This window comes from Tyto alba, unplaced genomic scaffold, assembly GCF_018691265.1.
Source record: "Tyto alba isolate M040663 unplaced genomic scaffold, T.alba_DEE_v4.0 Super-Scaffold_42, whole genome shotgun sequence".
NCBI classification, from domain to species: Eukaryota; Metazoa; Chordata; class Aves; order Strigiformes; family Tytonidae; genus Tyto; species Tyto alba.
The window spans coordinates 2,706,003-2,732,135 of NW_024881318.1; the positions used below are offsets into that span (position 1 = coordinate 2,706,003).

The 26,133-nt window shown below is 39.7% G+C and overlaps 1 protein-coding gene and 1 long non-coding RNA gene across 4 annotated transcripts in view; one reads left to right on the forward strand and one right to left on the reverse strand.

Moving 5' to 3' along the window:
* LOC116965533 overlaps positions 1–5,179 on the reverse strand; it is a 40,300-nt gene extending 35,121 nt beyond the window's left edge. For all 3 annotated transcript variants that reach the window (XR_006166692.1, XR_006166691.1, XR_006166690.1), the window contains exons 1-2: positions 5,093–5,179; positions 4,148–4,313 (exon numbers count right to left, since the gene is read on the reverse strand). This is a non-coding gene — a long non-coding RNA (uncharacterized LOC116965533). The remainder of the gene's footprint in view (positions 1–4,147; positions 4,314–5,092) is intronic.
* LMAN1 (lectin, mannose binding 1) lies at positions 4,903–25,771 on the forward strand. The gene is made up of 13 exons (XM_042804832.1): positions 4,903–5,241; positions 6,791–6,945; positions 7,035–7,142; positions 10,394–10,455; positions 11,165–11,264; positions 12,790–12,913; positions 13,343–13,401; positions 14,010–14,142; positions 15,833–16,026; positions 16,145–16,215; positions 20,066–20,219; positions 20,958–21,079; positions 22,705–25,771. Exons 1-13 carry the CDS (start codon positions 5,031–5,033, stop codon positions 22,739–22,741), a joined length of 1,530 nt encoding a protein of 509 aa, XP_042660766.1. The 5' UTR covers positions 4,903–5,030; the 3' UTR covers positions 22,742–25,771.
* Positions 25,772–26,133: the final 362 nt, after the last annotated feature.

The window sequence follows — 26,133 nt, forward strand, 5'->3', positions numbered from 1 at the left end:
GGCAGTCAGCAAGATCCTTCAGTAACCTCAGTCTGCCATGCAACTCATCTACAGAAAGAGTTTTAGGGGTTATATAGTGACCCATAGACTCTCTACCAATGTACGTGTCCTAGAATGTAGGGTATGGCAGATAAGCTCTGGGGAATCTTGCTGTGGTGTTCAACCCACAGCCACTTCACAGAGTTTCTCTAGATCTTTTGTGACCACCACTGCTCCAGCAGGGAATGGCAAGGGCTGTGTCCTGGCACTTCAGCTTCTCCAGTTCTTAAGCCTAGCCCGTAATTTTGAATGTGTCTTTGTCAGCAGTTTCCATTAAGAAATTTATCTGAATCTTGAGCACACATTCCTCTTGGTCAGCTCTACTACAGCCGTTATGACACCTTCAAGCACCAAAGCAAGTTTGCCCAGAGGTTTGAGGCATTTGCTTTGTTTCAAGGCTGAGACAGATCACATTGCTGTGATGATCCTGACTGTGAAGGTCCTGCTTGACTAACCTAATCTCCTTCTATGACAAGGTGACCCACTTAGTGGATGAGGGAAAGCCTGTGTGTGGCACCTGGACTTTAGTAAAGTCTTTGACACCATTTCCCATAGCATTCTCCTGGAGAAACTGGCTGCTGATGGCTTGGACAGGTCTACTCCTCCCTGGGTAAAAAAACTGCCTAGATGTCTGGGCCCAAAGAATTGTGGTGAATGGAGTTAGGTCCAGACTGCAGCCAGTCACAAGTGGTGTTCTCCAGGGCTCAGTATTGGGGCCAGTTCTGTTTAGTATCTTTATCAGTGATCTGGATGATGTGATCGAGTGCACCCTCAGTAAGTTTGCAGATGGCACAAAGTTGGGCAGGAGTGTTGATCTGCTTGAGGGTAGAAAGGATCTATAGAGGGATCTAGACAGGCTGGATCAATGGGTCGAGGCCAACGGTAGGAAATTCAGCAAGACTCAGTGCTGGGTCCTGCACCTGAGTCACAACAACCCCACACAATGATACAGGCTTGGGGAAGAGCGGCTGGAACGATGCCTGGTGGAAAAGGATCTGGGGATGTTGGTCGACAGCTGGCTGAATATGAGCCGGCAGTGTGCCCAGGTGGCCAAGGCCAACAGCATCCTGGCTTGTGTCAGAAATAGTGTGGCCAGCAGGACTAGGGCAGGGATCGTCTGTCTCCCTGTACTCGGCACTGGTGAGACCTCACCTTGAACACTATGTTCAGTTTTGGGCCCTTCAGTGTAAGAAAGACAATGACGTGCTGGAGCGCATCCAAAGAAGAGCAACAAAGCTCTGTGAGAAGCAGCTGAGGCAACCGGGGTTGTTCAGTCTGGAGACAAGGAGGCTGAGGGGAGACCTCATTGCTCTCTACAGTACCTGAAAAGAGGCTGTAGCAAGGTGGGTGTCAGTCTCTTTTGCCAGGTAACAAGCGATAGGATGAGAGGAAACAGCCTCAAGTTGTGCCAGGGGAGGTTTAGATTGGATATTAGTAAACAATTTCTTCAAGAGTTGTCAAGAGGGTAGGCATGTACCTCTGCTAGGCTCCTTGTACAGCTAGGACAGAGTAAAAAAGTAAGGCAATATTAATCTACTGTGTAACCATAGATAAGCCACTTACTACCTACCTTAGGTTACAACCACACTCCCAAACTGTGACATGTCATGGGGTCATGTCCTCAACTAATGGTTATACTGGCCCACCTTCCCACGTATGCGCAATTTTAACCTGCAGAAACCTCTTTTGTTAAGTTTACTGATACTTTATGCTGTTGAAGAAGATGGCTTATATGCGTTGCTAAATCCTTTGTTGTCCTGGTTTGGGCTGGAATAGGGTTCTTGTCCATTTTCGGTAGCTGAAGGAGTGCTGATGCACACTGAGATTTCAGGGACTCTCCAGCTCCGCGTGCCCTGCCTGTGCGCAGGCACACGAGAATCAGGGCGGGAACACGGCTGGAGCGCCGGGCCCGGATTGGCCGATTTTTCATGTCATGTGATGTTACGCTCACCATATAAAGGAGGGGTGGGCGGGAAGGCATGGGCTCTCACTTCCGGGATTGCAGTCGCGGCATCTTTGTGTTTCGGGATTGCTGGCCAGGAGCAGGCGGCTGTCGGTCAGCGGGTAGCGAGCAACTGTATTGTACATTACCCGTTTATACTGTCACCGTATTATTACTCTTATTAAACTGTTTTTATGTCAACCCGCGAGTCTCCCTTTGCCTCTCTGATTCCCTCCCCATTCCCAAGTAGGGGGAAGGTCGGTGAGCGGCTGCGGGATGTCTGGCTGCTGACCAGGCTCAAACCACGACATTTGTGCTGGTATAAACTGCATGGTACTGTGCATTCTATAGAAAAATTGGGAGCTCAACACTTTTACAGACTTGGTACGATGGTAAATAGGTCCACGTTAACAGAACATTATACAAATTGCAATGTATACTTGTAGAAATAGCCTGCTGAGAGACACCTCTGGCAGAGATTATGTTTTCTGAGATAGAAGTTACCTCACTGAGACCACAGCGATCTTGACAGTAGGCACTGCAAGCAACATGGGCTTTAATGAAGATTATTCATGCAGTTTGCACTGCTGGGGGGCTTCTCAGAATAGCTACATGAGTACACATGTGTTCACATGTGTGGACCAAACCTCCTTGGCACCAAGAGGGATGTGAGTTTAACAGTGTAAGTGCAAGGGCCACAAAGGGAAGAGATGAAGAAAACTGGTCATTCGCTGTCTTTTTAAATCAAGTATTTTGAACTTTGATATCCTTAGACTTTCTGCCACTTAGCCAAGGTATGTTCAAAATATGTATTTATACACGTACAAGTCTGTATGTGTGGATATACATATGTACATACAATTTGATCACTTAATTTTCTTCTTCAACTGAGGGAAAAGAGAAGCTGAACTGAAATAGTTATTGCACTGTAGAGGGGCCATTCAGCACAGTGATTATACAAACTAAGTGGAATTCTCCTTTTTGACAGTATGCTAATTAAGAAATAACCATATGGTGATCTTAGAAATCCTGTTCCTTGACTATGGACTGCTGTCAACTACTGTGGAGTTTTGCATGCTCTATGATAATTATGAAGCAACTACGAAGTATTATATAAAACACAGGGGCACAATCAGTCAAATGACAGAAGAGGTGATAGCAAGAATGACATATGCAAAAGTAACTGCACAATGTTCTACTTCACCTACTAATAAATTGAGACAAATTAATATCACATCATAAAGTTATGCACTACAGTGTCTGTTTTCTTAAATCATGTAGTGCTTCTATGCTAGTGCCTCTAAGTGGCAGAGTTTCTGATCGGTTTATGTGTATGGGTGAGTGGGTAAGAGAAATTTGTTTCAAGGATGGTGCTTTGGTTTTCTAGTCTCTTTCAGCGTGGTTCAGTTATTTTATTGGCTGAGTTTTCTGTGTCTAGTTAGCTGCCGAGACTCCCAATTCCCTTAACATCTCCCACTGGTGTACTCTAAAAAGCCAAAACATATCCTTAAATTATTTAGAAATTTAGAATATAGTTGGATGGAAGACACTATACATAACAAAATATCAAGTACTTCTTTCTCTATATTAACAAACATTAACTTACCAAGAATACTCAAGTTACTTATGTAAGAGCTTCTAAAATTTACCTCAGAAATATTTTGGTTGCATGTCTTATCCGATCAATACATTTGCTTAATCCTTTGTGTAACTGAGAATGCCCCTTTTCCAGTGAATATGTAAGGTTTTATTTTCATCCATGCTGAAGTAGATGTGTGCCATTTTAAAAAACCAACTTAATCTCTCCTGAATGACTCCTAGGTCATCCCCTTCTCTGAACCTACTTGCTGACTCTTAAATTGCTCATGCTCACATATTAGGTAAGAGGAACAGAAGGGATGTCAGAAACAAATGGATATGAATAAAGTAGAACAAAACACAAGGGTGGAAAGAAACTGAAAAAAGCCACCCCCGATAATAATTTTCTTCTGGAATGAGGTTGTAAGACAGAGCGATAGATGTTATTTAAGAATGAAAAAGGGAGTTCTGACTGTTGGTTCAGTCATTGATTTAACAGGGGCACACTCTGGTTAGGTGGACTAAGCTGACACCTGACCCTGTTCTATGATGGTGCACACTGACAGAACAAACATCTGTATTTCTCACCTTTATAAATCTGGCCCTCTCCAAAGCAGCGTCTGGATCACTAACCACCTTTCACCACTGTCAGCTTGAATAATTGAGGGTGTCACCCAAGGTTCGCTTTGCTCACTTTCATGGAAGAAGGCTGGGTCTCATATGTTGTAATCATCTTTTTGAGCAGGACTTCCGACTATTTTAAAAGTGAACAGACAGAGCCTGTGTAAGTGGAATCTTTGCTGAGGAAATATTGAGGAAAAAGCACAGATTAATTATTCTTCATTCACTCGACAGGCTGTTAGTCGCATGCAAGAAGCCGTAGGGCAAGAGAGAACGCACGGCTACCGAAGGGTGCACTAGGCCCCCGCTGCCAGCGCAGGAGAACGCCGCCAACCGCGGGGCCTTCCCACAGCCGCGGGCACCCCCCAGGGAACGGGGAGCGGCCTCGGCAGCGCCGCTACGCCGGCGGCTCACACGCACCCGGGGCCGCTCGGAACGAACAGCGGCCCGGCTGCCCGCCGGGGGCCGCGCCCCGAGCTCTCGGGGACCCCGCCGTTCCCACACGGAAGGGCCGGCCCGCAGCGCCTCGCACCGCTCCCCCTCACGGCGGGCGGGCCGAGCTCCCCGGGAGGGCAAGCAGCGGGGGCGCGGCCAGCGGCCCTCCGCAGCGCCACGGCCAGCCCCGCCGGCGGGCCGGGCGAAGCCAGCTCCCCCTCGGGCGACGGGCTGGGGGCGAGGCCCGGCTGCCGGCGTGGCGTGGCGTGGCGTGGCGTGGAGGGGCCGCGGCCCCCCCCGGCCCCGGCCCCGGCCCCGTCCCGCCCCACCGCCCTGCCCTTTGCCCGGCCCCCGCTCTCGGCCAATCGGGCGGCGCCCTGTTGGCTGTGCCCGGCGTCCCGCAGCACGGGTCAAGATGGCGGCGCGCGCGCAGCGGGGCGGCCTGGCGGCGGCCTTCCTTGCCGGTGCCCTGCTCACCTTCGGCCGCCTGCCGCTCGTTCCCGGCGAGGCGGCGGCAGGCTCGGCGGGGGCCCTCCCGCACCGCCGCTTCGAGTACAAGTACAGCTTCAAGGGGCCGCACCTGGTGCAGGCGGACGGGACGGTGCCGTTCTGGGTGCACACGGGCAGTAAGTGCCGGGCGGGGGGCGGCGGCGGCGAAGCGCGAGCGGGGCCGGGCCGGGCCGCGCCGCGCCCTGTTCGTGCCGCACAGGCGGCTGCGGCCGGGCCCGCGGCGGCGCGCAGTGCCCGTGTCTGGTGGTAAGAGGTGCGGGTGGGAGGGAGCAGCCGCAGGCGGGGCCCGGCGGGACCGCTCAGCCGTGTTTGGTTCTGGGGCCGCCGCGGGATGGGGAGGAAGCGGCGGGGGCTGCTGCGGCTGCCGAAGGGGAGACAGGCCGCGCTCCCCCCCGCCCCGCACCGTCTCCCTCCCTCCCTCCCTCCCTCAGTAGAGCCGCCGGCCGGGCCCCCGCGCCCCTGGGCCGTGCCCGCGGCTTTCCACGTAGCTCCAAAGGGACAGAGGGGATACTGTGGTAGAGATAAAACGAATGCAGATCCTCCCCCGGTTTCCTCGGCGTGCGGTTCGAAATTATCTGTGACCTTTCTTGTGGTGTGGTAGCTCCCTTGCTGTGAGGAGTTGGCTCAAGACGGTACGAAACTCTTTTTTGTGAAGTGATGATGTGTCACTGTTGGTCAAAATGAAAGTCAGCCTCACACCAGTATGGTGTACCTGAGACAAGCTGATGATAGTTCTGTATGGCTAGAAATGCTGTTCAATTTCATAATATAAAAGCTTGAAATGGAAAATTGTGCCATGGCAAATACGACTTTATTGAATGTAGCTTACCCAATTTATGTATCCTCTGCGGTATGTGTTAAGGATTTGATTGTACTCAAAAGGGCATATAGTCTTCTATAAGTTCCCTGCCTTGTAAAATGTATTGATATTTACCATACATAAAGTTTTACCGTAGTATAGTTTCTCTGTAGTAACTTCTGCTGCGTTTTTATTTTTTGACAGACTTTAATTTAGTTTATCTTGGTTAATTCATAAGTGTTAAATTTTGGTTCTTATTTAACATTTTGCTGCAAGTGACATGAAAGAAACTCTCTATATATGAACTTTTTTTCCTGCTTTTTAAAGCAGATTATAACAAAAATAAATGTAATTTAATACAAGTGAATGAATTTCTCTGCTTTTAAACTATGAAATAAGAAATTAGAACATCTTTTAAAAAAGCAGAACAGAAACCTCTGATTTCTGAAGTCATGTGGGATACAGCCAAAAGGTGAACCTGTTTGTTTTTTTTTTTTTTTTTTTTTTTTTTGTTTTTTGTTTTTTTTTGTTTGTTTGTTTTTTTTTTTTTTTTTAATTAATTTGATACTTTTCTTAGCAGCAGGATCAATATTCTTTTTAAGTTGTATATTGTGGTCCCAAATAGAGGGTGATTAAGTCTTCTGTAAACCAGTAGTAATCAAGTTGTTGAAAGTAAAGGTGTTGGGGTTTGTGTTTTTGTTTTTTTTTTTTTTCCTTTAAGTACTCCACTAAAAAGTTATTTTGAAAACAGTTCTCTAGTTGAGGAGACCAGAAAACTTTACAAGTTTAGATTTGTTAATTGGCTAGTTAAACACTTGCAATATTTTCTCTTTCGTGTATTCAGTGTTGGCTCCTTTCCTTTCTAGATGCCATACCAAGTGCAGATCAGATTCGTATAACAACATCTTTGAAAAGCCAAAGAGGGTCAGTGTGGACAAAAACCAAGTCAATATTTGAATATTGGGAAGTCGAAGTGACGTTTCGAGTTACAGGAAGAGGCCGCATTGGAGCTGATGGATTGGTATTAAGAATTTTATCGAACTGAAAAGAAATAGACATGCTTTAAGAAGTGAATCTTGACTTACGACTCTTACTTGCTTTCTGTAATAGGCAATCTGGTTTACAGAAGATCAAGGCTTGGAAGGTCCTGTTTTTGGGGCAGCTGATAAATGGAACGGTGTTGGAATTTTCTTTGATTCCTTTGACAATGATGGAAAGGTTAGTCGGAAGCAAACTCTTCTAGGAAAGTTTATAAATTAATTTCCTGCCTGTTTTGTACCCTAACTTTGTGGAAAAAAATAGGATGTTATTTTCCTACTCTTCCCCCTTTATTTCAAAGGGATACAATAAAATAGTTAAGTTTCCCTTATAGAATTTTTACTACACTTTTTCACACTACTTTTTAAAGCTTGAAAGTTGAAGCATGACACATAATGAATCTCCACTGAACACTGGTTCGTGTATAAGGTTTGGAGCGAAAATATCGTGTATATACGTACAAGCTGAAATTTGGAATGTCCATCCATAATTTGAAATGTTGATACATCTGAAGATGTGTGATTTGGAAGAGGCATGTTGTAGCAAAATAGGACACTGTGGAAACAAAAATTTCTATGTCTGTCTTCAGAGATGCTTTTTTTCTTGGAACAAATCTGCCTTAAGTAGTTCAGCAAAAATTCTGTAGCAGATGGAGGTGACAGTTGCTGTTTTGAATTTCCAGTTTTCCAGTCCAGAATGATCCTGGGAAACTTTAACAATACATAATAGATCTGCTTTGCCTTTTTTTGCTTTTACTGCACTACTTTGGCTTGCCTTTAGATATATTTTTGTAGGTGTATAATCTTTTTTCCTACAGGTGGCTTTTGATACACAGTAAACTTATCATATATAAGAGTTGAAAGACTGAAGGTGACTTTTATATTTCTAATCTTCAAAGACAGGATATATAGAATTAGAATGTTCAACTTACTAAGAATTTTTAAATCTCTTTTTTCTTCTGACTTCTGGCATGAATATGGACAGTGGCATAGTTTAACTGGCTGAAGATGCCATCTACCAAAAATTGCACTTGGACAGCACCGTTTGCCAGAACTTTGATAGCACTGGGCTGCTGATCGTGACAAGTTTAGTCAGTGTGGTGCGAAACCCTTTTTTAGAAAGTAATGATGTGTCACATCTAGTCAAAAGTCTTCGTCATGCCTGTATTGGTCTGATGTGTCTTAAATACTGGAGTGTATAAGACTTCTTTTAATCACAGTCTGTTACTTTCTTCATTCCCACTATGGAGAAATTCTTGTTGCTGTTGCAGTGTGTTTGGTGCTGTATCTGATCCTCAGCCTAGTATGTTAGCATCCAAAAGTAGACTTCACCTAGTACTGCCAACTCAAAGCACCCTGATTATGTTGCTGATTTAAAAACTGCAAACCCTTTTTTCCCTTCCTTCTAAGGCTGCAGGTCATATTAGAGTTGATTTTTTAATTTCTCTGTGTAGAAGTAGTGACAAGAGCTTTTTAAAAAGAGACATACAATTTCATAGCTCTGAACACCTGCAATTGTAAGAACCACACTATGTTACAGGAGTTTATAGTGCATCTTTCCTGTGACCTTTGGAGACAACAAAAAAAGTGAGAAGTTATTCCCTACCTTGGATTCTCTGCAGTCTTTGAAGTTCTTGTATGTGCTTGCATCCAGACACAATCCCCAGCAGAAATTGGACCACCCACAGACCATTAGCATTGAATACTTTTGGTAGTAGCTGTCTACTGTGCTCTGAGGTAGATTAGACTTGGGTTGCATTCATGAATGCTTTGAAATGGAAGTGTTTGTACACACTTGGTGCAGAATATATGCAAGTATGCTCTGAACTATTTCAATATTACTGTTGTTAAACTGAAATAAACAGTAAGAAGATGACATTAAAGTATTCCTGTTGTACTGAGTGGGTAACACTGAAGTTGAAGCAGTTAATCTAACCAAACTCCATTGCTGAGAAGTAGAAACACTAGTGTTACTTCTGTATGCTGGTGTACTGTTCCATTGGTCTCACAATCTGTGATGAAGGAAAAGAAACAGGATAGTTTGGTTGTAGTGGTTTTTTGAAAACAAAGGACCACTCTACCCCACCACTGTGAACTGAAGGACATTATTTGTTGCATTTTTGAAGTCTGGGTCTTGTTTTCTTAAGAGCTGTCAGTCTGTCTAGTGGGACAGTATATTCCTTTATGTAGTTGTTTAACCCCTGTAGGCAGCTATGCACACAGCTGCTTGCTCATTCTCCCCTAATGGCATGGGGGAGAAAATCAGAAGGGATAAATGAGAAAAATCATGGGTTGAGATAAAGACAATTTAATAGGTAAAGCGAAAGTTGCATGCTCAAGCAAAGCAAAACAGGGAATTAATTCACTACTTCCCATTGCTCAGCCACCTCCAGGACAGCAAGGCTCCATCATGCATAACGATGACTTGGGAAGACAAATACCCTAACTCTGAATGTCGCTCTCTTCCTCCTCCTTCCCCCAGCTTTTATTGCTGATCATGATACCATATGATCTGGGATATCCCTTAGTCATTTGGGGTCAGCTGTCTCGCCTGTGTCCCCTCCCGACTTGCTGGTGGGGGACCGTGAGAAGCAGAAAAGTCGTTGAAGCTGTGTAAGGAGTAACTAAAACGTTGCTGTATTATCAACAGTGTTTTCACTGTAAATCCAAAACAGAGCCCCATACGATATACTGTGAAGATAATGGACTGTAAACCAGTAATTTTTAATTAAACCGGTACACTTGAGAGGATGATGAATTGAAATGTTGAAGGGGGGAGGGAAAGAGAGATTAACTCTGAAATCTTGTGCTTTTGGAAAAACTGGAGTTTACTTTATAAACTTCTGGAGGCAACTGGAATAGCACTGTAAATCTGTTCTGCCGTTATCATTTTAGCTTGTTCTCACTCTCTAGCAATTTAAGTAACTGGGGACGTGTTCAACAGACTTTGTTTAGTCTGACAGATAGCTTCTGAGGTTTTTCTAATGACCGTGGCAAGGTCAGTCGGAAGTCAATGCTGTGTCTGCATGTTTTTCCCAGTTTTATATAGCCCAAGTTGGATGTATTAAGTCATGTATTAGTTTCAAGATCTGTATCGTCACTACATGTGAATTTCTCCGATCTGTGGCTTTTATATTTCTGTATTTGTCAAATTATGGTAATTGGGAGTATATCCAGGAACTTAATTTGTGTGGTTTTTCTCACCCCTAACTATGCAAAGAATGTATCAGTCTTGCAAAGCATGCAGCATAACACAGAGCTACTCAGTTGTTTTGCTTATGTAGACCTGAAGTACAGAAAGAATAGTAACATCTGTGGTGTATCCATAGTGTAATGACTTCAAGTACTTTATCGCAGAAAGGCTATTAGTGATGTTACTTATATTTCACTTCGAATTAAACTATTCCATTTGTTTGTGCTTTATTTTTCTAGAAAAACAATCCTGGAGTGATTGTTGTAGGCAACAATGGAAAACTTCTGTATGACCATCAGAAGTAAGTTTATTTTCAGTGTTTCAGTGTTAATGATGAACGTTTGCTTTTGAATGATGATGTTACATGAAACTCCATTAGAACCATTATAAAGGTTTCTTTCATATGAAACTTTGTTGTTTCCTTCACATTTGAGTTTTTCTATTTGTTAAAATACTGTTTTGGCAGTAACAGCACAGAAATTGGCAACTGATGGATATTTAAATGGCATATGTCCTTTGGGAGGGTGAACTCAGATAAATGGAGGTACAGATTTTCTACCTCTTCATTACTTATGGGCATCTTCTGCACACAGCTGATAACTGACAGCTAATTGCCTGTTACTAAAATGAATTGGTTTAATTTTGATTTCTGACTGTTTATTGTCAACAGCACAATTGACACTTTTGGATTCTCTAAGAGAGGTGTCTAGCTTAGTTGGTGTGGTCCAGACTATAGTTTATTTCCATCTCAGTTCACAGGTGTGGGAATATATCTTAGAAGCAAATAGATTTTCCCATTACTGCGTTCCATCTATATTGTGACCTGTGTAAAGCATCTAGTACTGTTGATCCCAAATTTCAGAAAAGCTCAGTGCATTTGTTGGGACAGCTTTTGAAAAACTTGCATATTGAAAAACTATGATGATATTGCTTAGTGATACATTGATGCTTTTTTGTCTTAGCTGATAAATCATAAGATATAGTTTTATGCAAGTTGTCTTCTTGCATAGTGATGGTTCCACGCAAGCGTTGGCATCGTGTCAGAGGGACTTTCGTAACAAGCCCTATCCTGTTCGAGTAAAGATAACGTACTATCAAAAAACATTGACTGTAAGTACTCTGAAATAATAGAATTACTCATGTTTCTCAGCTTTTTAGATGTGAGATTGTTGCAACTATGAAAGCTCAAAGACCCCATATGTTAATTCCGATGTTCTTGAAAATGTTGACCTCGGTAGCTGAAGTTGGAAGGAAGTGCAGTGTGTTCAAATGCTAGACAAGTTCTTTTAGCTACATTAGTGCATCTGTAGATTTCTGAGCTGACTCAGAAGGTACTATTGATTTTTCTGATGTTACTTAGGAGTCAGTCGTGCTAACATACACGTATGTGCTCTGACCCTTCTGTTGCTGTTGACTTGCCTGCAGAGGTGTTCCAAAGCCAGCATCTATTCCTCACCTTCCAAGTGGTTGAGCAGCCCCTTAACTTGAACAGTATTTCTCAAGCTGATCTGAGAGCTGCAGAGGGTTTGGTGGCTGATTGTAAGTTTCTTGAAATGTGCCTAAAAAATTGAAGCTCGCTCTTTGACAGTAGATTTAAATTTGCTACTAGAGGCTTCCCACCTCCAAGAAATAGTAGAGCTTTGAAAATTAAAGAAGATATAAAACCACTGGTATAAGGAAGTCTTCAACAGTTCTTAAAAAGTATTCATATGATCGTGAATTCCTTCTAGATAAGGAGAGAAAAAGACTAATGTGGTGCTGGGTTGTGACAACTATGAAGTGTGTGCTGCTTGGCTTCTAATTTCTTCTGAATAGGTGCTATTCATAGGCATTAGCCCTAAAACTTGCAGCTGTCATTTTGTAGTAAAAGTTTCTCTAAAAGTAAACATGAATGCACCTAAAAGAGAGTGGACTTTGTACTGTGTTGTAATGGTAAAAGCTGTCTGTTACTCTTGAATGAAAATTAAATTTCAGACTCCAAGGCTGCTCTCTTTTTGAATACACATGATCCCTTATCTAGGAACTCCTCTGTCCCAAATGTTGCTGCTAACCTTAGCAGTTCTGCAAATACATCTGTGGAGGAAGAGAGAATCTCTCTAAGCTTAGAATCAACCTAAGAACAGTAAGGGATGACTCTTCTAGGTCAGACCAAAAATTTGGGTTGTACAGATGTGCTCTTAAACCCTCAGTGCTCCCTGGAACAGTGTAGATGCTCCCATCAGCACCCTCAAGCAGTGTCGTGCCATCCCGTGGCTTACCTTTGACTCTCCTGATGGTATCCCTCTCCCCCATGTGTTCTTTTCCACATACTAATTTGTCTTGCTGCTTCTTATAATTGAAATGAATACATTTCTATATGTGTCTGAATTCTATACAGTGTGTCCTCTTAAGTGATGAATAGAAAATGTTGAATTTTGTTCATGCTGAACTTTGAATCAGGACTTTTTTTTTTTCTTTTTAATGTAGAAAATAGGCATTTTCTTTGTAAAAAGTGTCTTTCAGAAAATAAATAGTTTTTGGTTTCTCGTATCAGCTGCTGAATTACCTGATCAGTTGTATTTGTGACCATTACTGTAGACTGACAAAGCAATTAACATAAATAAATTTATGTAATAAAAGTTGTTTATCCTTTTAGGTTTTAATTAACAATGGCTTTACTCCGGATAAAGAAGACTATGAGTTTTGTGCAAAAGTGGAAGATATGGTGTTGCCAACACAAGGATATTTTGGAATATCTGCAGCAACAGGGGGACTTGCAGGTAGCAAATGTTAAAAATTGTGACAAATGGTATGGGGACTTGCAGGGCTTGCAGGGGAGAGTTTGTTGTTTTGGTTTTGCTTTGTGTTTTTTTTTTTTTTGTTTGTTTGTTTGCTTGTTTGTTTGGGTTTTTTTACTGTTAGTATTGATCCATTGTGCCAATTTTTGACCATGATGATCTGTAATTAATCGTCTCCCAAATTACTACTATGCTTAGGCCTTTTCCTGGATAGAGCAGGACTTTCAGTTTGTCCCAACAAAGACGTTGCTCAGTCTCATTCCCCACTGCATAAACTCTTGGGAGGACTTTAGGAGGGTGCTGTTGCCTGAATATCCTTTGCAAGTGCAAAATTGACTTGGGAAGTACCAGGATTTGTAATGTCTCGCTGTAGCCATCAACAGGTTTTTTTATTTTGTCTGTTGAATACAGATGATCATGATGTCCTGTCTTTTCTGACCTTCCAGTTGACTGAGCCTGGGAAGGAAGCAGTAAGCATCTTTATGCATAATTAGTAAAATATGTTACTGTTTATATTTTATATGTAGCACCAGATGATGGCATTTCCTCTGAAGTCATACTTGACATCCCTGTTTCAAGATTTTGGCATGTAGCTGTGCTGTCACTTGTTTCAGAAAAACTAGACTAATGCTGTAATGTTTCAGTAATATTTTATTAATGTTTTCAAGACCAGAATTCTTGAAGCAATGTTGAATCAACAAAAATCCTCATTTTAAATCACAGCATGAAGAGAAAGCAAACTAAAAAGTACAGTTTGTTTGGAAAGTGGACCAATAATCTGTTCTGGCTTTCAGCTTCACATACCTCTAGAACAGTTCTGTACTGCTAAACAGCATCTGTCCTTGTAAAACTTAATTTATTTTTAATCACAGAAAGTATACATGTATTTGGAAAAAACTGTGGGTCTCCATAGAAGTGTCTGGTTTCTCATTCCAACTTCATATATTAATGTGCTCCACTAATTGTTATGTCTTCAAATGTGAAATCTGGACAGCCTTGCTGATGAATAAGTTATATAGGAGTGGTGAAGGACATGAAAAAGATCTCTCCCCCCCACCCCTTTGATAATGTTTTAAAGCCAACACCAGATGCAGAAATTCCTCAAAAAGATAAAGAGAAGTATCAAGAAGAGTTTGAACACTTTCAACAAGAGTTGGATAAAAAGAAGGAAGAATTTCAAAAGGAGCATCCTGATGTGCAGGGACAGCCAGGCAAGTTATTTGAGCGATTTTTTTTCAGTTGTCAAGGAAAAATTTTGCTTTCTGGGACATTCAGAACAAGGGCCTGATACTCTGATCTTAGTAACATCAGTAGGAGCTTAGTTACTTTATTTAAGAATCTTTGGTCTTTTGTTTGTAAAGTATTTTCTGAAATAAAAAGTCTCTTTTGTCATGCCTGGATGGAGAACAAAATTAACTAATGGAAATAGGATGGTAACCATGAGAATCTGTATTGAACGGTAGCAGGGAGAGGTGGTCATGCATCCCCCTGTAAAGTGATGATTAAGGAAGCCTGGCCTTTTTGGTTATTTGAAAATGTATATGAAAATGTACATGCTTTTTGGTCTCTTTCTGCACATTCATAACAAACCTTTGCTTTCCATCTTGTTTTATGGATGGTTAGGAAAGATGGGCTAATGGATGTGCTGGAACATGTGCTTACTAGGAAAAACTTTAATGCTTGCCTAATATTGGATGTGTATTGAGTTCTGTCAATATCAGCACCAGAGCATTAGCTGGCATTCAGTAGTGGTATTTGGGCTGGCTAATAGCTAAAGTTCCAGCTTGATGTCCTTAAAAACTGTGGCCTTTAATTTTACATTTTAAGCTATTGATAAGAAATTTCAGTTTGGCTGGGTAAGGTAGAATTGCCCTTTCCACTACTGGTACCATGCATCTGCAGCTCTCAGCAAGTATTGGTTTAAAGATATTTCAGACAGAACAGCATTTTTTCCACTGTTTTCAAATTATATTTAATTTAGGAAGATTGTAATAATGACTCTTGCCCACTTTTTTGAGTGCTTAGCCATAGTGCTTTGACTTTGATTGTTCTGTTGTGGAACATGGTGGGGGTTTTGTTTGTTTGCGTGGACTGGGTTGTGGCATTTTTTCTTTGGTGGTTGTTTGGTTTTTTTTTTTTTTTTTAGAGCTGGACAAAAAAGAATCTGCTTATTTGAATATATAATGGAAGCCAGTCTGTTTCTTAGTTTTGTGGATTGAATTAGCTGTATTTGAACACACACATAACAGGAATGCACTTTGAGCATCTAGACCTGAAATTTCAGGTTGTAATTTTTTTTGCACAGTGTTAAGTTATGACTGTTCTGAAGGTCCTACACCATTTTATCTTCATCTGTGTCTTTGAAATATTGTCCAGACTTCCATTGGTAAGAAATAATAATCTTTTTGCCACAGTCGTTTGCACTTTCTTCTTTCTGATGTTGAAGCTGCAGAGGAACTCACTCAAAATGTGCAGTCACTTCTGTTTCAAGCTACTTTTTAAAGCTTACCTGTTCTAAAAAGTGGCTGTTACTTAATACATGCAAACCTCTTCTGATGGATAGTTGGTAACACAGTGCTAGCCGATGCAAAAGAAGCTGCCTCCTAATAATACTAGCACCCTGTTCCCATTTTATGTTGCATATTACCCAGGTATTTAAATAGGAACTCTAAGATGAAGTGAATGTGAATGTGGCTGAATGCGCGGTTATCTCTGTTCAATTGATCGGATCCTATTTGGGTATCCTTTGCTATGGCAACGGTGATAACTAAACACCAAATATGTCACATTATGGGAAAAAAGTATCCATGTGGAAATTTTAGGGGTGCAGGAAAAATTATACAATGCAGCTTATGAGGAATGCATATATGTAAGAACTACCTGTGCTTTTTCCCTTGTCAGCGGATGATCTTTTTGAAACTGTAAGTGATCGTGAACTAAGGCAAATCTTTGAGGGGCAGAATCGAATTCATCTTGAAATCAAACAGCTTAATAGGCAATTGGACATGATTCTGGATGAGCAAAGGAGATACGTCTCTGCAGTGACAGATGAGATTGCTAAAAGAGGAGCTGGTTTTCCAGGTCAGCAAGGGCAGGTAAATAAAAAACCCACCACCATGGTTGATAACTCAGCCTCATTTCAGCAGCATGATTGATTTGCTTTTTCTAAGACATGTTGATCTTTTCCTCTCCCTTCCCACCACCCCCTGACAGGTTTCCCAGCAAGAGATTGAGACAGTTGTGAAAACTCAAGAAGAGGTCATTAGACAAGTAAATGAAATAAGGTAAATACTTTCTAAGTATTAAGGCTGTGGTTTGATTTTTATATTATTTTCCACCTTTTAAATACTATTTATCACTTCAGTAGGAGAATACTGGCAAACCGGAAATTTCTCTGTGCCAGTTCCTTAGCGATGACTCTTTGCAGACATTTAATTTCTATAATAACATAAGTTCACGTCCCTAGGGTGGCTAAGCCCCCTAATTTGCCTCTTTTTTTATCATGAGATTCCACTTCAACAGGTAAGTCCAGTCCCTCTAAAAACAATGAATTTCTGCTAATGTGATAACCTGCTACCTCATGGAAATTTGTTGCTCTAATTTTGGAGTATTGATAACAACATGAGCATAACTGCCTTCAATTTATAGCTACTGAGCCCCCCCCCCCCCCCCCCCCCAAAAAAGGTGTATTGGAGTGTCTTGTCGATATACTCAGTCTACTACTGATATAATGATTACATGTGTTATGAATAAAATATATAGTATTAGAGTATTAGATATATTTGAGGGTTTGTTTAGCGTAAACAATCTGTAAAGACATGTAAGTAATTCTGAGAAGTAGTTGTGCACAAATGAAAATGTCTGTGCATGTAATAAGAGATGTTGAGATGTATTGCTTATTCGCTTAGTCTTCTAATTAAGTTTACTTCTTTCTTCAATATAGACATATTTTGTCTTTGGGTTTTTTCCTTAGTTTTGCTAAGACTGCTTAAATCTCATGTATCGATTATTGCTACATAGTGGTCTGCTACTGTTACTGATTGAGGGGGCGGGGGGGGGGGGGGGGGGGGCGGGTGGCGGGAAGAAAAACCCAATTCCTTTAGTTGTGGGTTTTTTCCTGTATAGTTCACGGGCAGCTCTTGTGATTTATCTAAGTAGGTCAGTTTTTTGTGGAATGAAGATTAGAGTGCTTCCATCTTTGCACTTGTTCTTCCACAAAAGCTTTCATGTTAATATTCTTGACAAATCTTTATACCTTGCAAGCAAATTAAATTTTCTTATTACCATTGGCAGTCTGCCCTTTTAGTGACTACTTACTAGGCATGAGTTTGTGTAACATCATCTTAATATTTTTCTTAGATTAAAGAAACCTTTTATTTATAGATAAAAATGAACAGCCCGCTGTTGCATTGCTGGTCATCCTAGATGAAAAGGTCTTACTATCTAAGTAATTTTCTTGTCAAGATGTGTAGATTTCTTAATCATCTGATTACAGAAGAATCTTGCATGTTCATACAGTAGAAACTATCAGCATGGTATTGTTTATGCAAAAGTAAATGTAAATTAAATTTGATGCAGACCATGTCTATTCAGGGAAGTTATTTTGCATTTAAGAAACAGTGGATCAGTCTGGAGGGAAGGTGTGTGTGCAGATTTCTGCTAATTACATAGGGATGGTGGTATTAGGAGGGAGAGGAACAAAATGAGTGTCACACTTGTGTTCTAGCGCTGAAAATAGTGGGGCAAGATAAACAATGTGATGGATGTGGATAGATAAAATTACTCTCAGCATTTGTTACGCAGTGGTCATGGTGGTGGCGGCAAGGGTATGCATGGGTTAATAAGAAAAACATCTTCCAGTGAAAAACTTACTTTCAAAATAGGTTATTCTAACTCTAATTCAAAGTAGAGCTAAATATTAATCAATTTCCTATAAATAATCTATACAATGACAATACAAAAATATAATTTATGGATAACGTATATGCTAACTTAAGTTAGGACAGATGAGGGGGTTTTGCATTCCTTTTGTGTGCATAAGTTCCAAACCAGAAATGTAGAATGAGAGAAGTGAAAGCTGCTTTGATTAGTTTGGTTTGCAGTGGCTTACAGAAGCAAACAGCTGGGGTTTTTTTGTTAACTCCTTTTGATAACTTTGCAATATTAAAAATTATTTTATTGAGGTAAGTGTTGAGATTTTTGCAGAAATCCATGGCTAACTCTGCCTGGCCTAGAGTGCAGTACATTATCTGGAATAACTGGAAATGTAACTGTGAAAAGTGATTGATCTTCTAACTTGAAGTGGGATTGAGTTTTTACAACGATGATGTGAAAGGGCGAATTCTTGGATTTTTTTGTTACTGAAAGGGAGAGGAACTTTTTTTTGGTTGTGTGGGAAGTATGCAGAATACTGGTAGACTAGTATGTTAAATTGATTTGTGTGTCGAAGTGGTAATTTTAAGAAAAACTGGTAGTCTTCAGTTTGAAGAAGATTATATATGCCTCTGTTAAAGTGGTGTATCTGCAACTTGATATTATTGTGTAGGTTAATTTAGTGTGTGGCTTTGACTTAGCTATTTCGAGTAGTTTAAACATGCTGTGTGGTTCTTACAATGGAGCGAAAGCTGGTGTAACACTAATATAGCATATCTATGCTTGCAATTTTTACTTCTGGAGAGTTGTCAAGGAGCCTTTGAATAGATATGTACATTATCAGTTTTCTCTCTTCTGTTATTTTAATTTTATTTTTAGCTCAGTTTTCTGAATTTTAATGGCATGAAGGGCTATTGATGCAAAGCTAAAAGATGAGCAACATCTTTTCCAAGATTTGTAAACATTTAAGTTTCAATGCTTAACTTGCCATTTTCACAATTAATATGAGCCATTTAAAAATCAGTAATATAATAATATGACTATATGTTGTTGTTGCCAGTTTACTCGATGAATAGTATTCAAGCCAGGTTTTTGAGTGTGGGTTTTGTTTTTTGTTGTGTGGGGTTTTTTTTGTTTTGTTTTTTCCTTATGTGAAAGTTTAAAATTTAAAGTGTTCAAGGCCAGGCTGGATGGAGCTTTGGGCAATCTGATCTAGTGAAAGATATCCCTACCCACAGCAGGGAGGTTGAACCAGATGGTCTTTAAAGGTCTTTTCCAACTGAAACCATTCTATGATCCTATGATAAATTGCTGACCACTGTACAGAGAGTTAGGATTGCACCGTGAAGGCATCGAAGTAAGCTCTCATCTGAACAAAATGTAAAGTTTTAAGTAAATTAGAAAGAAATCCAAATATATACAGTTTGATTGTTTATTCTGTTAATAATGAAGAGATTAACATTCACATGATAAATATTTTAGCTGTAGAATAATCCTCTTTGCAACTGAAAAGAGACATCACAGTAGGGGAATATTATATAAACATATTGATTAGAGATTAAGTATTTTTCTCTCATCGACTGGTTTACCTCAATCAAAATTATTTATGGAACCTCAACTTTTTACAGATTGAATCTGATTTGTTACAGAAGCAAAATGAATTCACATGAAGACAGTATTAAGTATTATGACAATGCATATGGGAAATGAGTTTCTCATATAAATGGTAATCATGAAACAAGGATGTTTCTAAATCTTTCCTTATCCCTAAAGCCTCTTCTTTATTTTTATTTCTTGCATGATGACTTTTATTTATTTTTCAAACATCTTTTGGGTTTCTTTAATGCAGTCTTTGAACTCTGCTTATCCTAAAGCCTTGGCAAAAGCCTCAGATTTAAAACACTTGTTTTAAACTTCATCAGTCAGGCAAAGCAGATGTCTCACAATAGAATATTTACCAGATCTTGTTTTCAGTGTGACTTTGGGAGATGGTGCACTGTACAAATTGAAATTGTCTGTGTTTAAAATATTGTGAAAATAGTGAAACTGTCTAAATATTAAAAAAAAAAAAAAATCCTATTTCGATGAAGGAATTATTTCTTGATAGGTATTCTTGGAAGCTAGAAAAAATGTTTTCTGCCTTTTGGGGTAACTGTGTATTTCAAACTAATTATAATGGACTAAAAGGTGTCCAGAATAACTACTTTTTTGTAGAAAAGCCATTCTGTGCTGAAAGATGTTTTATTCTTTGTCTTATTTCAGAAATTCGGTGGCTGACACTCTGAGGTTGATCAGTGGAGCTCAACATCCTGGATCTGCTGCAGGAGTCTATGAAACAACTCAGCACTTCAATGACATCAAAGAACACCTTCATATAGTAAAGAGGGACATTGAGCATTTAGTACAACAAAATATGGTAATTTATGTCCTTGTAGTGTAAAGCATGACTGTAATACTTCTTTATTTGTCTGTTAGTGAAAAGCTAGGATGAGCCAGCATGCAATTTACAGAGCAACTAATCCTTCATTAAGCTGCTTCGCTAAAACTGCACTGCCTTGACCTAACTGCATGATCTGTGTCTTGGTGAGAAGTTTTGCACAAAGATCATGATTTTTATTTCCTGTGCAAACAAGGTCAAGCAATTAGGTTTTCTGGGTGCTTTTTTTTGTGTTTGTCCCTCTACTTAACAGCTCTATACAGAGGAAATTCTCTACTGCTTTTGCACAGAAGGGAGAGCTTTAATTGGAGGAAACTTGGACAGGCTCCACTTAAGGTCTCTAAGTGTCAAAGATAACTGTTCATATTCAGGAGCACCTTAGTCTAGTCTAGGTAGTAGTTATGCTGAATTAGTTTATAATCCCATAGAAGGCTCTTGATTTCTGGGTTAACTTACCAAAGAATTATTCTTTCCCCTATAACTCTCAAATTAACATCAGTCAATTTATCTAAGAAATGTAAAAGCGAAAGAGGAAAGTGAGACATGGAGCAAGATCGTGATTTTTCATAGTAGTGTCATTTCTATCTATGTTTTCTGCTTGTGTTCTGATTTTTAGATCATGTTGCAAAGACCTTGTTTTGTTTCTTACATATAATAGTCTTTTGATGTCATGCCTTGTTTGCGCTTTTCTCAAATATTGTTTTTCTTGGTTTTTAGCCATCTAGTGAGAAATCTAAGTGCCCAGACTTGCCACCGTTTCCATCGTGCTTATCTACAATGCACTTCTTTATATTTGTAGCGGTGCAAACAGTGTTATTCATTGGTTATATCATGTATAGGTAAGTATGTTTTTGTTTCAAGACAACAGGGCAAACAGCTTTAGAACGTCTGATGGAAAATGCAATTGCAGTGGTATGATTGTGTTAATCTTCTTTAAAACAAGCAGTCATTCAGATTGGACAAGACCTTGGGAGGTCAGGTCTCTAGTTCAAACTTGTGTTCAAAACAGTGTCAACACTGAATTCAGACCCCATTGCTTAGTGTTTAGACTGATCAGGTCTTGAAATCCTCTAAGAATGGAAAATTTACCACTGTTAGCGACCCCATTAGAAATGTTTAATGATCATAATGAAGTTTGGTTTATTCTCCTCCCACCCCCACGGTATATCTGATGGGAACCTGCCCTGTTTCAGTTGACTGTTGTGTCTGCTGCTTATAATGTGCATCTCTCTAAAGAAACTGTCTCTATCTCCTCAATAACATCTTTTGGGTATTAGAAAGCTGCTGTTAGGCCCCTTGAAGCCTTCTTTTGTCTGCGATGGACAAGCCCAGTTCTCTTCCTCTCTTCTCTTGAGGCATGTGCTTCAGCTCTTGACCACCATTTTTGTGGTACTCTGCTGGACTTACTGAGTTTTATTAATAAATCTTAACAAAATCCAATGTGACTTTTTTTTTTCCACTATGAGTACTTACAGACTGCTTATCCCATCTTTTTTTAGAATACATATTGCTCTCCTACATATGATATTAATAGTGTGTGGACTTCCTGCTCCTTCCACCACCACCACCCCCCCAGCTAATTCTCTTCATCCTCCTTGTAATGTCATAACATTCAAATGAAGTTTGCATTGGTGGAAAGGAAAACGTACTGAGAGTAAGGACTTACTTGCTTGGTAGTCTTCCCTCCTTCTCATACACACTAATCAGGATAAGGAGTAGGGACCAAAATAGCTGTGTTGCCCTTCAAAGAGAAAATGGCTACCTCTATGGAAGGATAGCTAGTATTAATATAAGACCAATGCTGCTGATAGCATTAACTTTTACTGTGTGTCTGCTTCTCTACAAAGTGGAGAGAGTGTATTTCTTATGTATGTCATGTTATGCCATTACCTGGAAAGATGGCTTCCAAGACAAAGGAGGAGCTGGTTCCTTCTAGTTCTTTTTGATGCCTTTGTAATTCTAGCATCTGTGTGTGGTTGATCCACGGTATCTATATCCACTAAGAAAATAAATATGTTCTGCGCCAGAGGGAAAAGAAATCCCTCTTCAAGTAAATTACTTGAAAATCCCATTTCAAGTAAATTATTTCACTGTTTAGTAGCATGTGTTTCCTTTTCTGTGATGATCTTTAGGCCAATCAGGTACAGAGAAGCTTTAGAAAATTTTAGCTGAAGTAATTTAAAAATCTGTTTACGTGTTTCTTCACAATTTCCAGCTTCTGTCCAGAAGGTTTTATTTCCTTTTGTGTCTGATGCAAAATTGGAACTGCACTGATGCTACCAATGTCTCTGAATAGAAAAAATTATATCCTATTTTTGTGATATGACTTATTTGATTTTCCTAGGTCTCTGTTGACAAGGAGTGGAATCTTTTAATCCCCAAATAAATGAAATACTTACTTAAACCAGTAAGATAGTTTTATAGTATAAGTACTTATTGAATTCTCTTCTGCTTTTTCTTTCAGGAGTCAACAGGAAGCAGCAGCCAAAAAGTTCTTTTGATGACCTGTTCCTTTTGTGTGTACATAACAGCAGTATGTATACACAGAAAATGATACACTTCTGTAAATGAGGGAAACTTTAGTGTTTGATATACTTCAATATTGTAAATTATTGAATTTTGTTAAACAAAATGAGTTCTCATTTAAACTGTCAATGCTAAGGTTAAAAACAGTCTGGGGAGCAGTGGAGCAAATGCTAGACGGGGTCCGCAGTCTTCCCCTGTCTAGGTCTGTGTTTTCAGCTTTCTCGTAAATACTGGAAAGCAGATACTGTATTCCTCCTCTTTTCTCAAGATTCCAGAGAAGGGAATTGAAACACCCAGGTTTGATGGTTGTTCATAATGAGAATTGCAGATGGCAAAAAGAAAGCTTGCCACCAAGTATCCTGACGTAGCAGTTAAAAAAAAAAAAAACAAAAACAAGCAAGCAAGCAAACAAAATCATACAAAATAAATTTAAAAAAACAAACAAACAAAACCCAACAAACAAAAAAAGCCCAACAACAAATCCTGAACAGCTGCTCCCCTCCATTTTTTGGAGGGGGTTGGTGTGGAGGGATGTAGAAAGTTGTTACAAACATTTAATTCCTTTACCACTTGGATTTAACGGTTTAATAATCATTTGGTTAATTCTAACTTTTCATGAAATATAAACGCTTTTTAATATGTGGACACGGAGACAGGCCTTTAGCAGTCTGACTGTTGATAGCTGTTATAGAAAACAAACTATACAGAACAAGCAAATAAAAGCTTATCTCCTTATTTTGGGGTTTGGTTTTAGGCAGTGAGAGAAGAAATGATAAAGTAGTTTATTCAAGTATATTGTGGGACTGACTTTTTTTTTTTTTGTAGTTTCAAGTCTATGTGTAATTCTGTTTGGAGATTTGTGAATCTTTTTCAGCAAAGATATCATTGCTTTATACCTCTTCACATCTGATTTATTAAGGTTACGTTTAGTGTATGAATATGTCTTTACTTTTATAAAACTGTCTTGTGTCTTTCATGTATCAGATACAGATGTTTTGATTTAAATCTTGATATGGCAGGTATTCTAAACTACAGGTGTATTGAGTGTTAACATGTTTCTCACAAGCTGTTGCTTCAGTCTTGTTTGTTAATCCAGCAGCTATTGTAGAACCAGTGTGTCAATTCCTGCTTTAATATCAAAAGGATAAGATGGAACATGTGGTTTTGATACTGCTTATCAGGTGAACATTTGCTTCAGAAAAGAGACAAAGCAGATAGCCCAAATTACGAATGTGAAATGAATTCATTTTGTCTTGTTTACATATCTGTGGTAACTTTGTCCTTGAGTTGTTTGTGTATAGAGTTAGAATAGGGGTTTTTGGTTTGGTTGCTTTTTTTTTTTTTTTTTTTTTTCAATGCTTTCAAATACACAAACGCACCAGGATGTTTCACTTTTAATTATTAATCTGTTTGTCTGAATCTTCAAAAATTATCTGGAATCTAGCATACTACTACTGCATTTCTACAATCTACTCCCTTGGAGTGCAACACATGCTGCCAAATTCGCTGTAATCAACACTTCAGTATTGTGCCTGTCGGTTTGAAGAAATGATAAATCTATGCAATATATTTTGTTACTTAAAATGTTCAAAAAGTGGATGTCTGTGCTATACCAATAAAATGATACTACCGACACACCTATTTACATAGCTACAGTATGTAGTATACTGCAAGTGGTATAGCTTTGTAGATTCATTTCTAAATTTGAGAAGATTTTGCTGTACTAATTGGAGAAAATACTGCCTCAAAACTAATCTCGCTGGATAGAGTAAATCAATGAAAAAAAACTTTTCAGATAAGCCACAGGAATTTATCCATTCAGTTCTTTCAACACCAGCAAATATTTACAGGTGCCTTGAGTCTAAGCTATTACAACCCTGACTCTTCAAACTAAACTTAATGTATTTTCTTAAATTGTTCTGAAAATGTACAGTGGTGTTCCTTTCAGTTGCAAGCCTTCTTGCATCAGTGCAACACCTAAACAGAACTCTCTCGCAGCAGGCTTTGCAAGACCCTTTATACAGAAGGACTAGCAACTGTATTTTAATAAGTAGGTGCATATATCTGGCATGATGAGGAGCAGCTCTAATGTATTAATTGGAGGAAGCCTGTATCTTTTGTTACTGTGAATTTATCCAACCCTAACTTTGTTTTAAAGCTGGAGCAGACCACACTTTTATGTCTTTTGTTGGAGAGATGCTGGGGATGGTGTCTAGGGGAAGACTGAACCTACAGTTGTATCTTCAGTATGAGGCTCAGTTTGTGTGTTTATGCTGCTAATAGATCTGACATATTCCTTGTGCAACTAGGAAGCTTTTGTATTAGGGAGCAGAAGGTCTAAAGCATAACATCCAAACAGCGGTAACTTTAGTTGATGCTTCATTTCACAGTCCTCTCTCCTTGGAACTTCTGTAATTGCCACATCACTCACTGGATCAAGGGAGAGCTCCCACTTGCCCAGCTCAGATTTTGTCCTGTCTGTTCTTGAGGTGATAGCAACAAATTCGGACTTTAAGAATATTTGTCACTCAATTTAGTCTTCTGTTACAGTTGGCTACTAGAAGTTTCTTACAACACTGATAGTGTATTTGATTCTTACCAAGTAAGATTTCAGGACTAGGAGAACACACCTTGGAATCCAGTTTGACAATATGGGGAGAGCAAGTCTAATAGTTGTATTTGAAGCGTGGATGATAAGTAGCAAATATTTGGCAGTGACAAGAGAATCTCATTGTGCTGGTCAGAGTATATTAAATACAAGGTCACATCTGAATCCTTCAAAAGTAAAATTCACAGTATGGTTTGTATATTACCTAACTTCCTGTTTGAAGAAAATTTGACATTTATCAGTGCATCAGTTCCTGTAACACCGAAGACTGTCTACTTTTTTTTTTTTTTTTTTAATTCAAACAGCTGACACTTTCATGTTTGTTTCTGACTAATGTAAATTGACACTCGGAGTGCAGAGATAACCTTGTTTCAATAAAGATGCATATTTTTAGTAAGCTTTTTTCTTTTAATTTGGCACATGTGCATGAAATCCAAGCAGGTGTGTTGGAAGCATTCTTTACCCTCCGTTGTTCAGAGAGTTTGAACGCTCTGAGATTTGTGTTCAGTTCTGCCTGATACTGGAGAGTTAATGGCATGCAGAAGCTGAGGGTCTGCCTGTATTGGAGACAGATGACTGCTGTTGGTTAGCAGGAGATGCTGAATCCAGCCTCAGTTCGTTCTGGAGGAAGGGATTATATCCTCTGTACTGTAGTCTGATGCAAGTGTGACTCTAACCTAAAAGTAAGAGATCCACTCAAAAGCTTGTGTTAAGAGTATCAGGCTTGCCTTGAGTATCAGACACTTGGGGTCAAATGTA

Excerpts from the sequence above, each read along its gene's own strand:
- LMAN1 (XM_042804832.1), top strand. The coding sequence starts at position 5,031 with ATGGCGGCGCGCGCGCAGCGGGGCGGCCTGGCGGCGGCCTTCCTTGCC. Across the intron at positions 13,402-14,009 it reads CTGAGCCTGGGAAGGAAGCA|CCAACACCAGATGCAGAAAT; the intron begins GTAAGCATCTTT and ends AATGTTTTAAAG. Across the intron at positions 16,216-20,065 it reads AGACAAGTAAATGAAATAAG|AAATTCGGTGGCTGACACTC; the intron begins GTAAATACTTTC and ends GTCTTATTTCAG.